Source organism: Plectropomus leopardus, chromosome 18, assembly GCF_008729295.1.
Source record: "Plectropomus leopardus isolate mb chromosome 18, YSFRI_Pleo_2.0, whole genome shotgun sequence".
NCBI classification, from domain to species: Eukaryota; Metazoa; Chordata; class Actinopteri; order Perciformes; family Serranidae; genus Plectropomus; species Plectropomus leopardus.
Window position 1 is genome coordinate 23,258,487 of NC_056480.1, and position 15,927 is coordinate 23,274,413.

At 41.9% G+C, this 15,927-nt stretch overlaps 1 protein-coding gene across 1 annotated transcript in view; it reads left to right on the top strand.

The window, feature by feature from the left end:
* The first annotated feature begins 332 nt into the window (after positions 1-332).
* The window catches only part of foxo6b (forkhead box O6 b), a 47,953-nt gene continuing 32,358 nt past the window's right edge, over positions 333-15,927 (top strand). Inside the window, exon 1 of the mRNA XM_042506654.1 lies at positions 333-1,789. Coding sequence (XP_042362588.1) covers positions 1,292-1,789 — 498 coding nt within the window. The 5' untranslated portion in view covers positions 333-1,291. The remainder of the gene's footprint in view (positions 1,790-15,927) is intronic.

Genomic DNA, 15,927 nt, shown 5'->3' on the forward strand with positions numbered 1-15,927 from the left:
TGGTTATTCGATAACAAAAACAACAGGAAAAATAAGTTAATGTTTATCTTTAATAAACAATAACTGAATCAAAACTCGCAATAATTGTGGGGAAAAAACGGAATATAAAGGTGATGATAAACTACAAGTATGTGATTGGATTCCTCTGTAAAGGCTGTACAGAAATGACTGCCTTTAGAAATTGTATTGTTGGGCACATCAACACCCCCCCCCCCCCCCACAACACGCGCATGCGACGCGGATGGGGGCGCGCACACACACACACACACACACACACCCACACACACACACACACTCTCTCTCTCTCTCTCTCTCTCTCTCTCTCTCTCTCTCTCTCTCCCCTCCTCCTCCTCCTCTGGAAACCTGTTCTGGAGGGAGTGACTTGATCCAGGCGGCGTCCAATTATATGGAAGCAGCACTTATTCCACTTTATTCCAGGCTACAGTTAAGTGGCTTGAAGCCTTCAGAGACACACAGGCTTGTAGTATAAAGGCAGAGCAATAGGCAGAGAGTCGGTACCCATGTGACATGTGAACGGGAGAGCCAAAGACAAAGGTAGAAATATCTACTACACCAAGTGAGGCGTCTGGCGGCGTGCAGAGGAGACACAGAGGATGCTCCAAATCAAATCCATGAGGGCTTTTTTTTCTCCCTCTCTCTCTCTCTCTCGTCTGGAAATTCACGGCTTCATATAAATGATTCATGAGAGCCTGTTTCTATTTCTAAGGGAGTAATTGCGCTCGCAGTGAGTTTTCAGCTGAAGCCGGTCACCAGCCAGAAAGACGCTAGTGAAGCTGAGAGCGTGGAGAAAATCACAAAGTCAATTAATCTGGAGGAGTTTGATAAGCGTTTCCTTTTAACCTGCACTGGACCTCATCTGTCAGAAGGATCAACTGTTGCTGCAGCCGGAGCGAGCACAGAGACATTCTCCAAGTGTGTCTGGCTTTCATAATGGATGTTTGACCGTCACTTGGTCCTGCATGCAGCCACACAGCCGGTGTTGTGCAATTAACATGGAAGAGAGACTGATACTGTTGTTGATGCCTCGGATACACCTTCATCTGTCCTGATGTGATGCCACATTGTTGCACTGAGGAGAATGATAATATCCCACACCGCTGCCGGCTTTTTCATACTGATTCTTCATCCCTGTGTGTAAAACAAAATATTCTTTCTTTGTATAAGGGACCAGTTTGGGCATTTTAACTCACTGGCAGGCGACAAAATTGACACGCTTTTTTTGTGATAGTGACCTTGCCCGATTTTGACATCCATTCAGCGGGAGCTCATCATGCTGATGATGATGAAGAACAGCGGCATGGATGCGCATCAGGTTGATATCGATTCGGAATTTGAGCCTCACAGTCGCTCGCGGTCGTGCACCTGGCCGCTGCCGTGTCCGGAGGATTTCCCCGGGGGAGAAGAAGCGAGCCGAGGTCTGGCCCTGGCATCGGTCAAAGTGGAGCAGTACAACGTGCCCGCGTGCCGGGCCGAGAGAAAAGGCGGCGCGCCGGCGGAGATCAAGCACCCAGCCGGCGCCCCGGCCCCGGTCGTGGCCGCTCCTGCCTGCATGTCCGGGGCTGCGCTCGACGTGGCCGGCCAGCTGCGCAAAGCCAAGTCCTCCCGGCGAAACGCGTGGGGGAACCTGTCGTATGCAGACCTCATTACCCGTGCCATCGAGAGCGCCCCGGAGAAGAGACTCACCCTGTCCCAAATTTATGACTGGATGGTTCGCTTTGTTCCTTATTTCAAGGATAAAGGCGACAGCAACAGTTCAGCCGGATGGAAGGTAGGCCACATGAAAGAATTTTCTGACACCACATGGTGAAGGTTTTAGTGGGGACGCTGCACTATATTTAGTCTCGGTGTCTGCAGCAGAACTCCTTTCCTGCATATTTGAAAGCCACATAATTGACCCCTGGTTCCAGCAATTTATGTCAGTGGCGTGTCCCCGTGTCACTCCACACTACAGTGTGTAGAAAGGGGCGGCGAGCATGCAAAGGTTCACTGGGTTCATCGTATTTAGGAATTGCAGCCTACATATGGGAGAAGCTGCACGGAGCCAAACTCCCCGTCTTCACGGTTCCCTTTGGATAGGCGACTATTACGCACTGTGACGCATCGGTAAAGTGTCTGGTTTCAAGCCAGTATTTCTCTGCGTTATCGGGTCACGCCGGGGACAAAGTGCGCCTCCGGTCCGGTTTGTAAGCTCCACGACTGGAGCGTCACCCATGCCGTCGGTTGGGTGCTGGGGATAAACCCTTTGGAGGCACCCCGCCCCCCCTGCTATCTAGTGCGCGCACGTTGAATTACGCACGGGTTTGTGCGAAAAGCATGGCACAAGGCGAGGGGTTTAAAAGGACAATAACAAAGATGATGACATGGAGTGTCACAGCAAACAGATGTAACTACAGATTATCCCTTAAATTCAAATTAATATGAGGTTAATCTAATAGATTGGTTGCTGTAATCTACTTAAGTTTACCACCCATTCTGAGAGCGGATTAGTGGTCTTTTGTTTTCAAGCCCCATACTGTAGCTTTCCCCCATGCTATTCTTTATGTTTGACAAAGTTTTACCACTTCTCTGAATTTTCAGCCATTTCAAAGTAAACTGGATAACCTCTAAATCAGATCTGCTGCTTAAAATTGCAGTTCAGCAATAAATGTATAATTTATCAAGAAATGTATTAATATACTGTGTAAATATGGGCATTAATAGAGACTGTCTTGACTTGGATTTAACATGTAAATTATGTGTTAACAGAAGTAAATCACATTATAATCAGATCTTTTTTGTACAGGAGACAAAACCAAGAAACATGTTAAAGGAAAGTCAGATTTTTTGTGCCTCCACTTTTTTTATGGTCTTTTGTTGTAGTGGGAGTTACATCAAAAGGCCACAGTGGTCAACACTGCAGTTAATGAGAATTACTAATATGATGGATACACAATGTTAACTCAGACAGAATGGGGGAGTTGCCAAAATAACTCTTGTCTTGTTATGTTTGACAGCAGGCTTTAACATTTACTGTCATCCAGGAGCTTGATAAAAGAAATACACTATTCAACATCATTACATTCGTAAGGATGCCCGAGAAACACATTTAAAGGGTCCCTCTAGTAATCTAGCAATTTGCTACCTAAAGGTTGAGTAACTCAGAAAAAACAGATTGGAGAGAGAATTGTCAAAATTAAAGCAGAAGGGAGTGAGATATCCTGACTTTTATTCTTTACTTTGCTTGAAACACCCCCCAAAAAATGGTTTCCTTCAATTCTCATAATGCCACTCAATAGTTTTTTTAAAATTTTTTGTTAAATTAGGCCCTGTCTGACAGCTTTTTTCAAACTCTGCACCCTCAGTTTGTAACACAGGCTTTCTGTTAAAACTTTTAAGTTGTAAGCTCAAGCCGAGATACCGTGATGACATCAGTGTGACATCATCAGTGTTTTTTTTTTAACTTTAAGCTCCTCCCAGAGCCACAGCGGACATAAGACAATTGTTTTCCAAGGCTGAGTCTTGTGATGAGTAAACTCAGCCTCTTTTTTTAAACCTTTGAAACATAGAACATCTCCTTTCGCATGAATTTTAACCTTTAAAACCTGAGCAAACTTTTTTTAACACATGGTTAAAAAGGCAATGAGAAAGAGGTGTCTGATAAATTGCATGAAGTCATGAAAAGGTGACAAGAAATTACAAGAAATATATATTATATATATATATATATATATATATATATATATATATATATATATATTTTCCCTCTTTTCTTTTGTCTTTCTCTTTTGGCTAAATTTCAGGTTGTTTTCATGTAACTTTTAATTCCTTCATGTGTTTTTGACAGAAATAAGCCAATTTGTTCAGGTTTCAAAGTGTTAAACATTTATGTTTGGCTTTTGAAATTTTACTTTCCCATGTATTTTGCTTTTCTGACACAGCCTGGCAATGGGAGGAACATTGGGGGGGCGGGACACAAGTTGTAGTGGGATTAACAGGCATTTCACACCATCTGTGTGTTTGACATCAAGTTGATCCAAAATCCTCTATTTACTCCTCCTGTCATGTTATCATTTTTCTCACAGCATTTTATGATAAGTGCCATTGTCTCATTTCTATTTGTCCCTCTCACACACAAGCTTCCTCCGATGCTTTCCTCTGCCCGGCCATCTCATTTGGCTCCGTACCAGCCTCCAATTGAGCAGTATTAAGACGCAGATTAATCTCAATAAAATCACCATTTGATTTAAGGTCTGCAACAACCCCTGTCCAATCTTTATGGTATGGAGGGGTTTTAAAATTGGATTTAAAGCTGAGCTTAATACCCGCGGCCTTGTTTGTGCTGCCCAGGGATGCCCAGCTTGATACTTGCTGCCCTGTTCCAGCTTTTTGATAGGCCAGTCTGGCGAGGATGCTGATTGGTGGAGAGGGGCTCCAAGTTGTGGTGAAAAACAACTTGATTCAATCATAATAACACTCCTCACTAACACAAAAAAAGGAGAGAGAGTAGAGACACATGCACGCACATGTTGGACTGTAACAGTTGGCAGCGATTTTAGAGACAGTTACGAGTATTGAGGTACAGGATCACTCGCAAACACACTCTCATATATATACACCCTTACACATTCCTGTGTGTGTTTCTGCTTAGATTGAACATTACTGATGAGTGTGTGTGTATGTGTGTGTGTGTGTGTGGGGGGGGGGGGGGGGGGTGTATATGGATGGATGGTTGGATGGGATGAGTGGGAGGGAAATAAGATCCAGTCACAGTCTTGCTATTAAAAGCAGTCTTTAAGAGCTGTTGTGTAATCCTGTCTGAGAGCTGCTGCTCAATTCAGCCGCTGGGCTCTTTGTCTTCATCTGGGCCAGCAGCTTCTCCTGCATCATAATACCACACACACACACACACACACACACACACACACACACACACACATACACATATATACTGTACTCACACACTGTTGAGGTGTCACTCACTTGTGTAAGTGTCAAGCGCTCAGGCTGCATAGGTAGATCGGATTTCTCTCCTCACACTTCTCGTGTCCAGTGGTAGTGTATGGATTTATTTGATTGTGGTCCCACACACACATACATTACACACACGCAGTGTTGCTTAAGCATTTGGCAGCAGGGTTACCATGATGACTATGTATGGATTTCTCCGACTGTGGCTCAGTAATTGCGGTCAAGTGTTTGGGCCATGTTTGTTACTGTATCCGAGGTGGGAGGCGGTGTTTGGTCATATGAAGTGAGTTCAGGCGGTGGTGGTGATGCGGGGGGGTATCCGCTCACACACACACACACACACACACACACACACACACACACACACATTGTTATGTGCATTTCACAAGTGGCTCTGCGTGGGAATGGATGTGCCGAGCCGTGGCCTGTCTGCAGGCTGTACAGTACACAGCATTCAGCAGCAGGCAGGCAGGTAGGAGCGCACTGACTCTACCTGAAGGCTTAACAAAGCAGCATGCTAAAGGAACGTCGTGGGTGTATGAGTGTTGTAATCAGAGTGTGATATAATGAGCACACGGCAAACAAGCAGGAATACACGCATTGATCAATTATTATTTCAGAAAATTCGCATTCGTTTTTTGTTTTTAAAGAGCAACTGAACTCTGTTTTATCCTGAACACACCCCCTTAACTGTTGCTATGTGTGGTAAAGTGACTGTACATGTAGTTTACAAACTCAAGAAATGTGTTTCTGTTTTAATTTAAAACTAAAACAAAAAAGACTTAGTGAGAAGATACTCTTAAACATAAGACAGTGATACTCAATTTGTGACTCATGGCCCATATAAGGTACTAGTTAGCCTGCCTAATGTTTTCTAATTCAAAAAGAAAATTGGGATTTTTTTGTATTTTGAATGTAACTAAGGTATTTGAAGGCATTTAAAAAGCTATTGTACATTGTTAATACATAAAGTATTTTGTTATTAAGAGGTAAAAACAAACTTTTTTAACGCTCATGGTCAATTTTGAGATTTGGGACTATTTTGCTTCCATAACAGATCTTCTTTCAGATTATTGGAAAGAAAATGTCCAAAATACACATTTAGTTGGTAATTTTAGTTTAGATTTCTTTTCTTGGATTGTCTGAAAAACATGTGGTTTCAGAAAAGCTGTAATACAAAAATTAATTGTCTTACTGTAAACTGGGGAAATTTAATAGTGGTATTTATGAGTTAAAAATGTTGCCCTTTTTACCCGGGGTGTCTCATTTTAATTGAACCCTGGCGCTAAAATAGTTTGAAGCTCCATGTCTACACAGACTTGTGTAGATCTGCCCAGGTGTGCTGCATTACCTAAAGAGGTGCAGTGCACCTGGCCTGGGGAAGGAAGCGCTCAAAAAGCTTCTTGGACTGCAGCAAAGAATAGAGGCTTCTGGTGTTGGACTGCTGGTCTTGCTGCCTCTCTGCTTGGGATTTTTTATTGTCTTGTTTGCATGTTTTTGTTCATAAATCTCATGGATTTGATTGTTTGAGGTCTTATGTCTTATGTGCATATTTTGGGTCAGTGGTTGTTTGCCTTATAGGGCCACCCAAGGGTGGGGTGTAACACTCAGTGATACATAGCAGTCCAAAGCTTTAGGTTTTAGTTTGTGTTTATTTCAAATGTAATTTATTAAGAGAATGCTCTCTCTCTGACTGTGCCAGTTGTCTGAATCCATGCATGTCATGTGTTGCAAGTAGATCCAAATGCCCAGCTGGGATGACAGAAGACAGATAACACGTCTGAAATCACTCCCTCGTTCACACACACGCTACTCCCTATATAACAGACACTTAATAGTTGACTCTATAGTGAGCAGTAAATTGTGATTTTTCACACTTCTGAATGGTCATCATCTTGCATCCTCACTGACAGCTGCAAAGTCACATGACTGTAATTTTTGAATGTACAGAATGTGACTCATTGAATTGTGTGATTTTAAGCAGAAAATAGCATACATGCCACGGAAATCGCTTTAGGTTTTTTAAGGACACAATATAGAAAATAAATTTCACACACTGACACTCAAATTAAATGGTTCAGGGCAGAGGCGTAGATGTTGTTTCTACATGGAGGAGGACACATATGAAAGAAGGGTTGTTGGGGGTCCTCTACCAAAAGCTTTTTTAACCATCCAACACTTAATTTCTTGCATTCTGGTCCCCCAAAGTAAGCATTGGCTATGAAAATTGATGTATTTTAAAGTAAATATGATATAAATGCAGTGAAATAGTGTTTTAATTTCAGTTTTAAAAGATTTATGTCAGCCAGCAGAATGGTCAGACTGACTTTAGGTTGGTTTACCTTCTTCTATATCCCTGATTACTGAGAGCAAAAGTGGATCTTTACCTCTAATATGCTTCTAATCTGCTTGCAATGCATCACAATGCACTTCACGTAAAGTATTACCGCCCACGCTGATGGCCATCACCTTGTTCTGCCGAGATTCCACTCGCAGCAGATAGAGATGGAGAATAGGGTGCACAGCACAGAGATAAAAAAAAGAGGAGGCAAGGAGACATTTTGAAGAACAAGGTATTATTTGTCCTGCCAATAAAACCTTTTTTGAATTGGATTCAGAATTGAGTGGGAGATGGAGGGAGGCGGAAAGAGAAAAGATAGAGCGAGTGCGAGAGTGGTGGCGGTGGCCCCTGCTGCTGAGCACATTGATAGCAGCCTTAATGCCTGTGATGCTCCAGCGCCAGCCGAGACAGAGGGGAATTGGTTGGAGATGGTGGAACAGGCTTAGAGGGTTCCCAGTGCCAGCCGGCCTGGCGCGGGCTCAACACAGAGCCCTCTGCACCGCTACACAGTTATTGTTATTATCACAAAGGCGCAGCAGAAGGAGAGGCAGCTCTCGAGTTGGCGGGCTTGGCGCTGGGTTAACCGGGGGCGGGGAATGGGAAGAGGAATTTGGAAGGCGAAGGGGGTTGGTTGTTGAATCTGAGACTATGGTAAAACTCATCTGATCAGTCCTGTGAATGGAAAGAAAACAGTTGGGAAGAGTCGTTGAGGGCTTCAATGGAAAGGAGGCCATGCCGAGACGGACAGATTTTGATCCGAGCGGATCAGTTGTCTTGTCAGTTGATGCCGAGCTACAAAAAGCAGTTGAATAGAACGCGGGCAGATATCACTTCAATCTGTAGAAAGGGCTTGGATGTAAACAAGGGATGCACCGGCAGTGGAGGCGGGGTGTTCACTGCTTAAATGAGTCATAGTGGTTGGAATAGAACATAATATTCTCGCCCTCAGCCCTCACACTTCAATCAGTTGGAATAAATCAGCAGGAATAAAATGTTGAGAAACACTCTACAGACGGAAATTCCAGAGAGGAAACCGAGTCCAGACACACAACAGTCAGTCAGGAAGGCGGATCTTGGGAATTGTGCCTGGTGGTATGTTGTAAAATGTCGGGCCCAGCACACATTCTCTCCGTGTTGTCCACCAGACCTCAGGGCTACGAAATGTTCTGGTGTCTGGCTCGGACGATGAGCAGAGCAGGAGTCAAAAAACATTCAGTCCTCTGTCCTTAGTGTCAGACTGTGACTCAAGAACAGGTCAGCACGTAATGCTGTTTCACTCCTAACAAGGCCTGAAAGGACCATATCAGGGGTCTGCTCCTGGTGCTTTGCTTTTCTACAAATCATTTACACGTTTACAGCACCGTTAACTATGACTGTATTTCATGTACTGCTCCAGCCTTTGACTTCCATACATTTTTATACAGTAAGAAAACATAGCTGAACTCTGCCCTGAGCTCTGTAATCTATTAGAGTAACCAAAAAAGCAAAACAAAAAAACCCCAAATATAAGCTATATAATCTATAAATTACAAACATGAACAAGAGCTAATGAGAAATTAACACAAATACACAATGTAGCTAACAAACAACAATAATTAAAAAGTAAACAATATATTCATACGATATGTGCAAACGCAGTCTTCTTATGTTTTGTTCTCGCACTGCCCGCTTTTTCATTTTTTGTTAATTTTTTGCACTCTACCATCCCCAATACACACGTTCATGCTGCAAAGTCAGTTCATAATGCCTTGGGATGGCGTCAGTTTGAAATGCCACAGGATCACAACTTATGAGCTTGAAAGTCCTCATTGGGTGAAGTGGTTGATGAGTCCAACACAAACCAGATCTTCACCTGGTAGCCCCAGTGTTTGCTTCTGGTATGAATATCAAGCCCGAGCATGATGGGTTATTATTTGAAACCTAACCACATGCTGTTTTTGCCTAAACTTAACCACATGCCTTTCTTTACAAAAGAAAATAAACATACATTTGAGTTTAACATTGTTTTACAGGCAGAAACTGTACATTTCCTGTGCATTTCTGAAAAGACACAATGCATGTAACGCAGTAAATTTACGCGGCAGAATGTCAACAGCATACACACCTAGGTGTTGGCATGGTCTGACTGTCATGATCACTCACTGATAATAACATTAACTGCATTGCCAGGACTAGACTGACTGTTAGCGTTATATATTTGGATTATTATTATTATCTTTTGGATTTTTCCCTTTTGCCACTGCCCTCTGGATGGCACCCTAGGTGATTGACTATGTTGCCTATAGGAAGATCCAACACTTAGTAATATTCAGCTTTGCATATGTTATGCTCTCAGTGAAATCTTAGGAAATAAATGGACGTCAATGGCTGCCTGGAAAAATACATCAATAACTGCATAGCATACATTGGAAAATGGTGAGCAAATATGTTGAGTTTACATGCTTTGATGTTAAGGACATGAAAACCTTGGTATAGCGATACTAAAAAGCTGTGAGAAGGTTGTTGAAAGTCATTCTTCGATTTTGCAGTTTCTGCCATCATTAAGTCAACAAACTGCAAGTGACAATGTAAATCACACACACATACACACGCAAATGTTCGATTTCACATTTGGCGATAACCTTGAAAGTTATACATCACACAGGGAGTTACTTCAGAAATACAGTCATCCCGACAATCCCAATCCATCAACTCACAGCAGCCCCCAAACTGATTACGATCCCACTGGAATTGCAGAAATAATGTAATCATGCATCTGAAATTGCTCTAAATTTTAATGTGATTAATGACACAGTTGCTTCATAAAGTATTCAACCCCTAACTTTCTGCATATTGTGCTCATTATACTATGCACCAATTTTAATAAATCATCATGCACTCACTGCGTGTTTATAATGGGCTTTTGATGCCTTATAATGCCTTATGAGCACCACTTCAAGTAAAGTGTTGCCCTTATTTTTACTGCAAATGGGATTAGTTTTTGAGTTCCTGCACACGCTAAAATGGGTTTGATAGCGGTTTGTATGGATCTGAAGATTGTGTGTGTGTGTGTGTGTGTGTGTGTGTGTGTGTGTGTGTGTGTGTGTGTGTGTGTGTGTGTGTGTGTGTGTGTGTGTGTGTGTGTGTGTGTGTGTGTGTGTGTGTGTGTGTGTGTGTGCGCGCATCATCTGCTCTTGTTGTTGTATAGCTAGGCCTGATGGGAGTCCAGGTCCGGGGGGTACAGCTCTAGTTAATAATTCAGATGAGGCTCATTATCAAGGCAGCGCAGATCTCTCTCTGATTCCACCTTAATTGCAGGCAGGATGTGCCTCTCAGACACTCTCAAAGTCACTCCCCCTCCTGTCTGCAGCTGCAAATGACTACCGCACACACACATACACACACACACACACACACACAGATCTCCACTATCCAGGTCCCCTCGCTGACACCAGGCCAGTATCTTCACGTGAACAGGTGAACGGACATTTGGAGATGAGTGGATAAATCCCACTCAGGGCTTATGACTATCGCAGGGTATCGACTCCGAGGCCAGGCATGTGCTCCTATTATGAGTCACTTACAGTTTTAATCAGATCTTCATGAGGGCTTTCTCCTTTTGGAGGGCTCAGCAAAGTAAGATTGATGGGAGGTAATCAGTCGGGGACAGCGGCTCTGTGATTAATGCTGCTGGAGAACGAACTTCTCAGCGCCATGCTGGATGACCCGGATCGCGGCTTTTCCACCCCAAATTTTCTGTGGAGTTAAAGTGAGGAGGGCATGTAAGAACAAGAGAACTGCCACTGCTTGACAAGTATTATCAGACTTATGTGGCATTTAAATAATGGCCCAGTGTTTCATCGTGAGCTACTATTACTATTCAGAGATCTCTCGCACAGGTGATTGTAGCAGACAATCAAGATTCAATTTAGTCACAGAACGCAAATGCAAAATGCTACCAAAGATTATTCTTAAGGATTTGTTCGTCATGCTGAGAAGTTATTTATGTGAATAACAAATGTTTCAGATGCTGCTGAACATGTGGGCCTTTTGCTTCTTCTATTACTCTGAAGCTTCAGCAACAGTGGGCTGTAGCTTGCAATTTTGAAGTCGGATATCTGCCTGGAGCTGGTGTTCTTGCGTCTCAAATTGATCCATTCATGATAGTTGGACGTTTTTTCAGTAGGGAGCTTCAAAGTAGAGCTGCGTTTGTTTTGGAGAGATTTGCTGGACTAAAGAAAACTAGACAATGTGGGAATCCAGCTGACTGGATCTTTTACTTAGTTTGAATGAAGTCAACCACATCGTCAGAAGAAAATGTAGACATTGTGCATTTCTGCAAACCATGAATAGGTTACATTTGTACATTTCATACAAATCATAACAAGGTTTCTAAAGTGAAAGTCTATGAGCTGTCATGGTGAGGTGAATGCGATGGTGGATGGCGAAACCTAGGCAAGATGCTTGCCAAGCTGCAGACCACTGCTGAGACCAACAAACAACAAAACAGGTTATGTTTTAGCCAGTCATCACTGTGTTTCCAGGGGATTTTTTTTTTTATACCAAATGTGTTCTTTAATGACCCATAACAGTTTTTTCCACCAAGGATAGTGCCATTAAAAGTGTTTTCTTTTTTGTTTTTTACAGAGATATACCCATGTTTCCAGCCATGATTGTGCCACAAAAAAGCAGTTGTTTTTTACTGAGACATCGCTGTCTTTTCAGCCAAAATGGTGCAATGAAAAACTTGGTTACAGTGACACAGTATTGCGGTGAAAAGCAGTTGTTTTTAGAGACATCATTGCATTTCCAGCTGAAATATTGCTATAAAAATATTAACACCAATACCAGGTCTTTAAGCCCCAATCATGACCCTTTCCCAAACTTAACTGAGGGTTTTTTGTGTCTAAACCTAACCACAGGTTAACCACAGCATTGTTAAATTGTAAAGTTTCCACATATCCCACATAATAATACACAAATTTAATGTATCCATGGTTTGCAGAAATTTCCAACGCCAACTTTGATTTTTTTGGCATCAGCACTGCCCCGTATGTAGTCAGTGGGCCTTGATGTTAAGCAGGTTGAATGTTTGTTGAACGCTGTTATTTCCAACAGCTGGGCTTGAAGCTTGGTGGTGTGAAAGTCTTCTATTTACCTTTGGGTTATATTTTTATTAGTGAAATTTGCCCACAATTGGAATAGAACAGGTAGTCCTACATTGCTATTTGTAGGGGTGTTGTTCACGCCAATGGTCAAATCAAGAACAGAGGCTTTCATATAGGCAGTCAATGGATTTTGGTGAATCCAATTTTAAACACTTGACAGTAAAAATTAAGCTTGGTTTGGGATAAGAATACAAAGGCATATTTGCATGAGCTCCAATGCTGGAGTCAATTTATAAAAGCTAAAAACGCTAAAAAAAGAAGCATGTGAGATATGAAATAGAGTATTAAAATAGATTTGATTGCCAAAAGCTGCTGAAAAGGTTAAATACTCTGAGGGAAATGAATGGTCGCAGTAGGTAAAGAATAACAGAGCATATTAGGGAAAAGCCTCACTCCATCATTTTACAGTACTATCAATCACCCTTAATGCGTATTGTTCTCAGTGTAGTTCAGTCATGTTCAGGTGATGTTCAGCATCAATCAAGTCACATTCATTTGCTGGCAATTTAATCCATTTTCATTAAAGTTGTCTGTAATTGCACTTTGATCATAGTTGATAAAAGCAGGTTGAAAAGAAAGCCATCAGTGCCTTAAGAGCCGAATCATTGGCTGTGTTTTATTTGCTCATTGTCTTTGTTACAAAAAAAAAAAAGTCTGTTAGAGGAGTTGCTGCACTCGGGAAGGTGTCTGCTAACGATGTCAAGTCGAGCCCAGACACGGAAAAAGAACATGCCTACTGTCTATTGTCAGCACAAAGAAGGGTCAGGGAACAGTATCACACTTAATGAATATTCATCAGTCTAACGGCATATTTGGACAAATTACAATAAAAGCCTTTCAAGCTGGAGCTGAGTGGGAAATAATTTACAATCTAGTCATTTTGGAGATTATTAATCAGACACTATTAAACTGCTTTAAATCACAGCTAAGCAGATTTACATTATGGTATTGTGAAATTTGTGTGTGTGTGTGTGTGTGTGTGTGTGTGTGTGTGTGTGTGTATGTATGTGTGTGTGTGTGTGATGGCTTGCTGAGGTCGGTCCGAGAGGCAGACAGAGGTTAGAAGCGTAAGACGGCCTCTCAGTGGATTTCTGTGTCAGTCTGATGAAAATAGGTCAGGATTCAGAGCTTGGCGTTTAGCATTCTGCCCATGTGATGGCTGACGCCGCGCCTGACGACAGCTAGCCTCGAATAAACTCCAGACTCTTTCTGTCTCTGCCCCCCCCCTCTTCCTCCCCCCCCCCTTCCTCTGTATTCTAAACTCTGTCCTGTCATCCTCTGTCTCTCCACCATGGCTTCTATCGAGTTCACGTTAAAAGGAATTTAAATCTGTGGCCATAGATTAAGCCCGCTCCGCGACCGAAATTGCACTTAAATCCACAATAGTCTGCGTCTGGTAGAATTTATTTGATTTAGATGTACTTTTGAGTATTGTAGTCCCACTTTCGAGAGAGAAAATAGATGTGCTGCAAAGTTTTATGAGGATAATATTTCAGCCGTGGCCAGCAGTGACCTAGCTTAGCATAAGGTCTACAGTATGTTTGGTCACCACTAGAAGGGCTTGATTTATTATTCTCCCACAGAGCAGGCCCTCATCTCTCATGACTGCCATGCTTTAAAAATGACTCTCTTAAAGGTGAATTCACTTTAAAGATGAGCCAGCTCGATGTTGAGCCACATCTGAGGCTTTCCAATTGAGTCAACCAGCACCTCTGGCACATTGAAAATTGGCTGTACCCAAACAATGGGTAAATATAAAGCTAACAACACAAGCAGATAAGTGAAAAGACTGCTGCGAGGTCAATTCTGTTAAGTGAATTTTCTGATAAGGTTGATCTGTGTCCAATTAGATTACCTGAACAGAAAAAAGGTGGTTTCTTAGCTTTCAAAACACTGCCTTTTTGCCTGGGAAAGGTTGGCTGTCTCACCTGGCTATCAGCCAGCAGCTAATTTAGGGAAAAAATATAATTGTGAATGTGTTGCATGTAGCTATCTAGCTATTTTTTGTCTGTGCCAGCTCAGATGGAGATTTTTAAGAGTTTATCTGGCTGTTCGCTCAACAATAGAGCAAAATATGAACAAGTGCTAATTGCTTTAAAATGATAAGTCGTCTCCAGAGGTTGATTTATAATTTTTCTTGGCCAGTGACTTTTTCTTTGCTGCCACTGCCAGGCTTTGTTTTGTACACATGAAATATCACAATGTGATTGCTATGAAATTTACTGAGCACATCTATGTCACGAAGAACACAAATTCTTTTCTCTTTTAGCTTCCCATTAGAGCCACCTCATCGTATTTTTTTTTTTTACCGTAAGATATCCCATAATCTAACATCAGCATTGCTGATTGTGGTGAATAAAAATTGTACTCAAAATAACATTTCGGAGTGGTGCAGCAAGAGGAGCCACACTTCCTCAAGGACAATGAGTGTATTTAAAATTTTTAAGCATGACAGCTAGAAATTAATTTGTTTGCAATTTACTGAACACTTTCTTGTTCCAAAGAAGACAATTCCTTTTGATTTTTTGTCAAGGCTGTAGCCATGGAGTCAACACAGGGGGGGACTGAATCTGCCGGGCGGTCTGGGGTTTGAGGTATTGACTTTAATGTTACCTTTTTGTGCATGTCCTGACAGATGTGAATGGTTATTATTGGTGTGGTGTTACAATAACTGATGGGAATATTACAAGATCCTAATTTAACGTAACGCTAGCAAGTGAAAAATGCAGGACTTTAAAGGAATACGGGAATTTAGCATTGCAAGAGGATAACTTTCTTAAAATTATCGATTACAACACATATAGCCTTTGTAACCCTCTTATTATTTTTTCATTTCCGCCTAATACGTTTGAAAGTAATTAATCAGAGACACAGTACAGTGTTTGACATTAATTGAGCTCACCCACAGCAGTCGAAAAAAAGCATTCTAATGGTATACAGCAACACCACTTGGACAAACCACATGCAGAACAGCTCACAATGTAATACTTTAACTGGCAGAAATATAAATAATGGAATTCTTTTTTCATTTATTTATGATACATATGATAAGTGCCTTGTTTTTCACCAACCAATGCTCTATCCTTTTTATGATCACAAAGAAAATCTTGCTCTAAGAATTGTCAAGTCATTACAATGCTGTTGGCACTGTCCAGCATTTTCATATCATTGGCTTTAATGAGCACTTCAGTCTCTATGGGCCACTAGCATGGCATTTTAGTGTCTCTGATGTCTGGTCAACAGATCCATCAACAAATAAGGAAAATCAGATTTCAACAAGGCAGTGATGGCTGAATGTAGACAGGCCTACAGTGTTAGCTGTTGTGTAATCACTTGAATCAGCAATGAAAGAATAAGTTCTAATAACCAAAACCCCCAGGGGCTTCACAAATCCAAGGTTCACTTCATGTCAACTGGCAAGGGCGATTTGATTATTGCAGATTTATTGGGAATCTGAACCACACAATATGT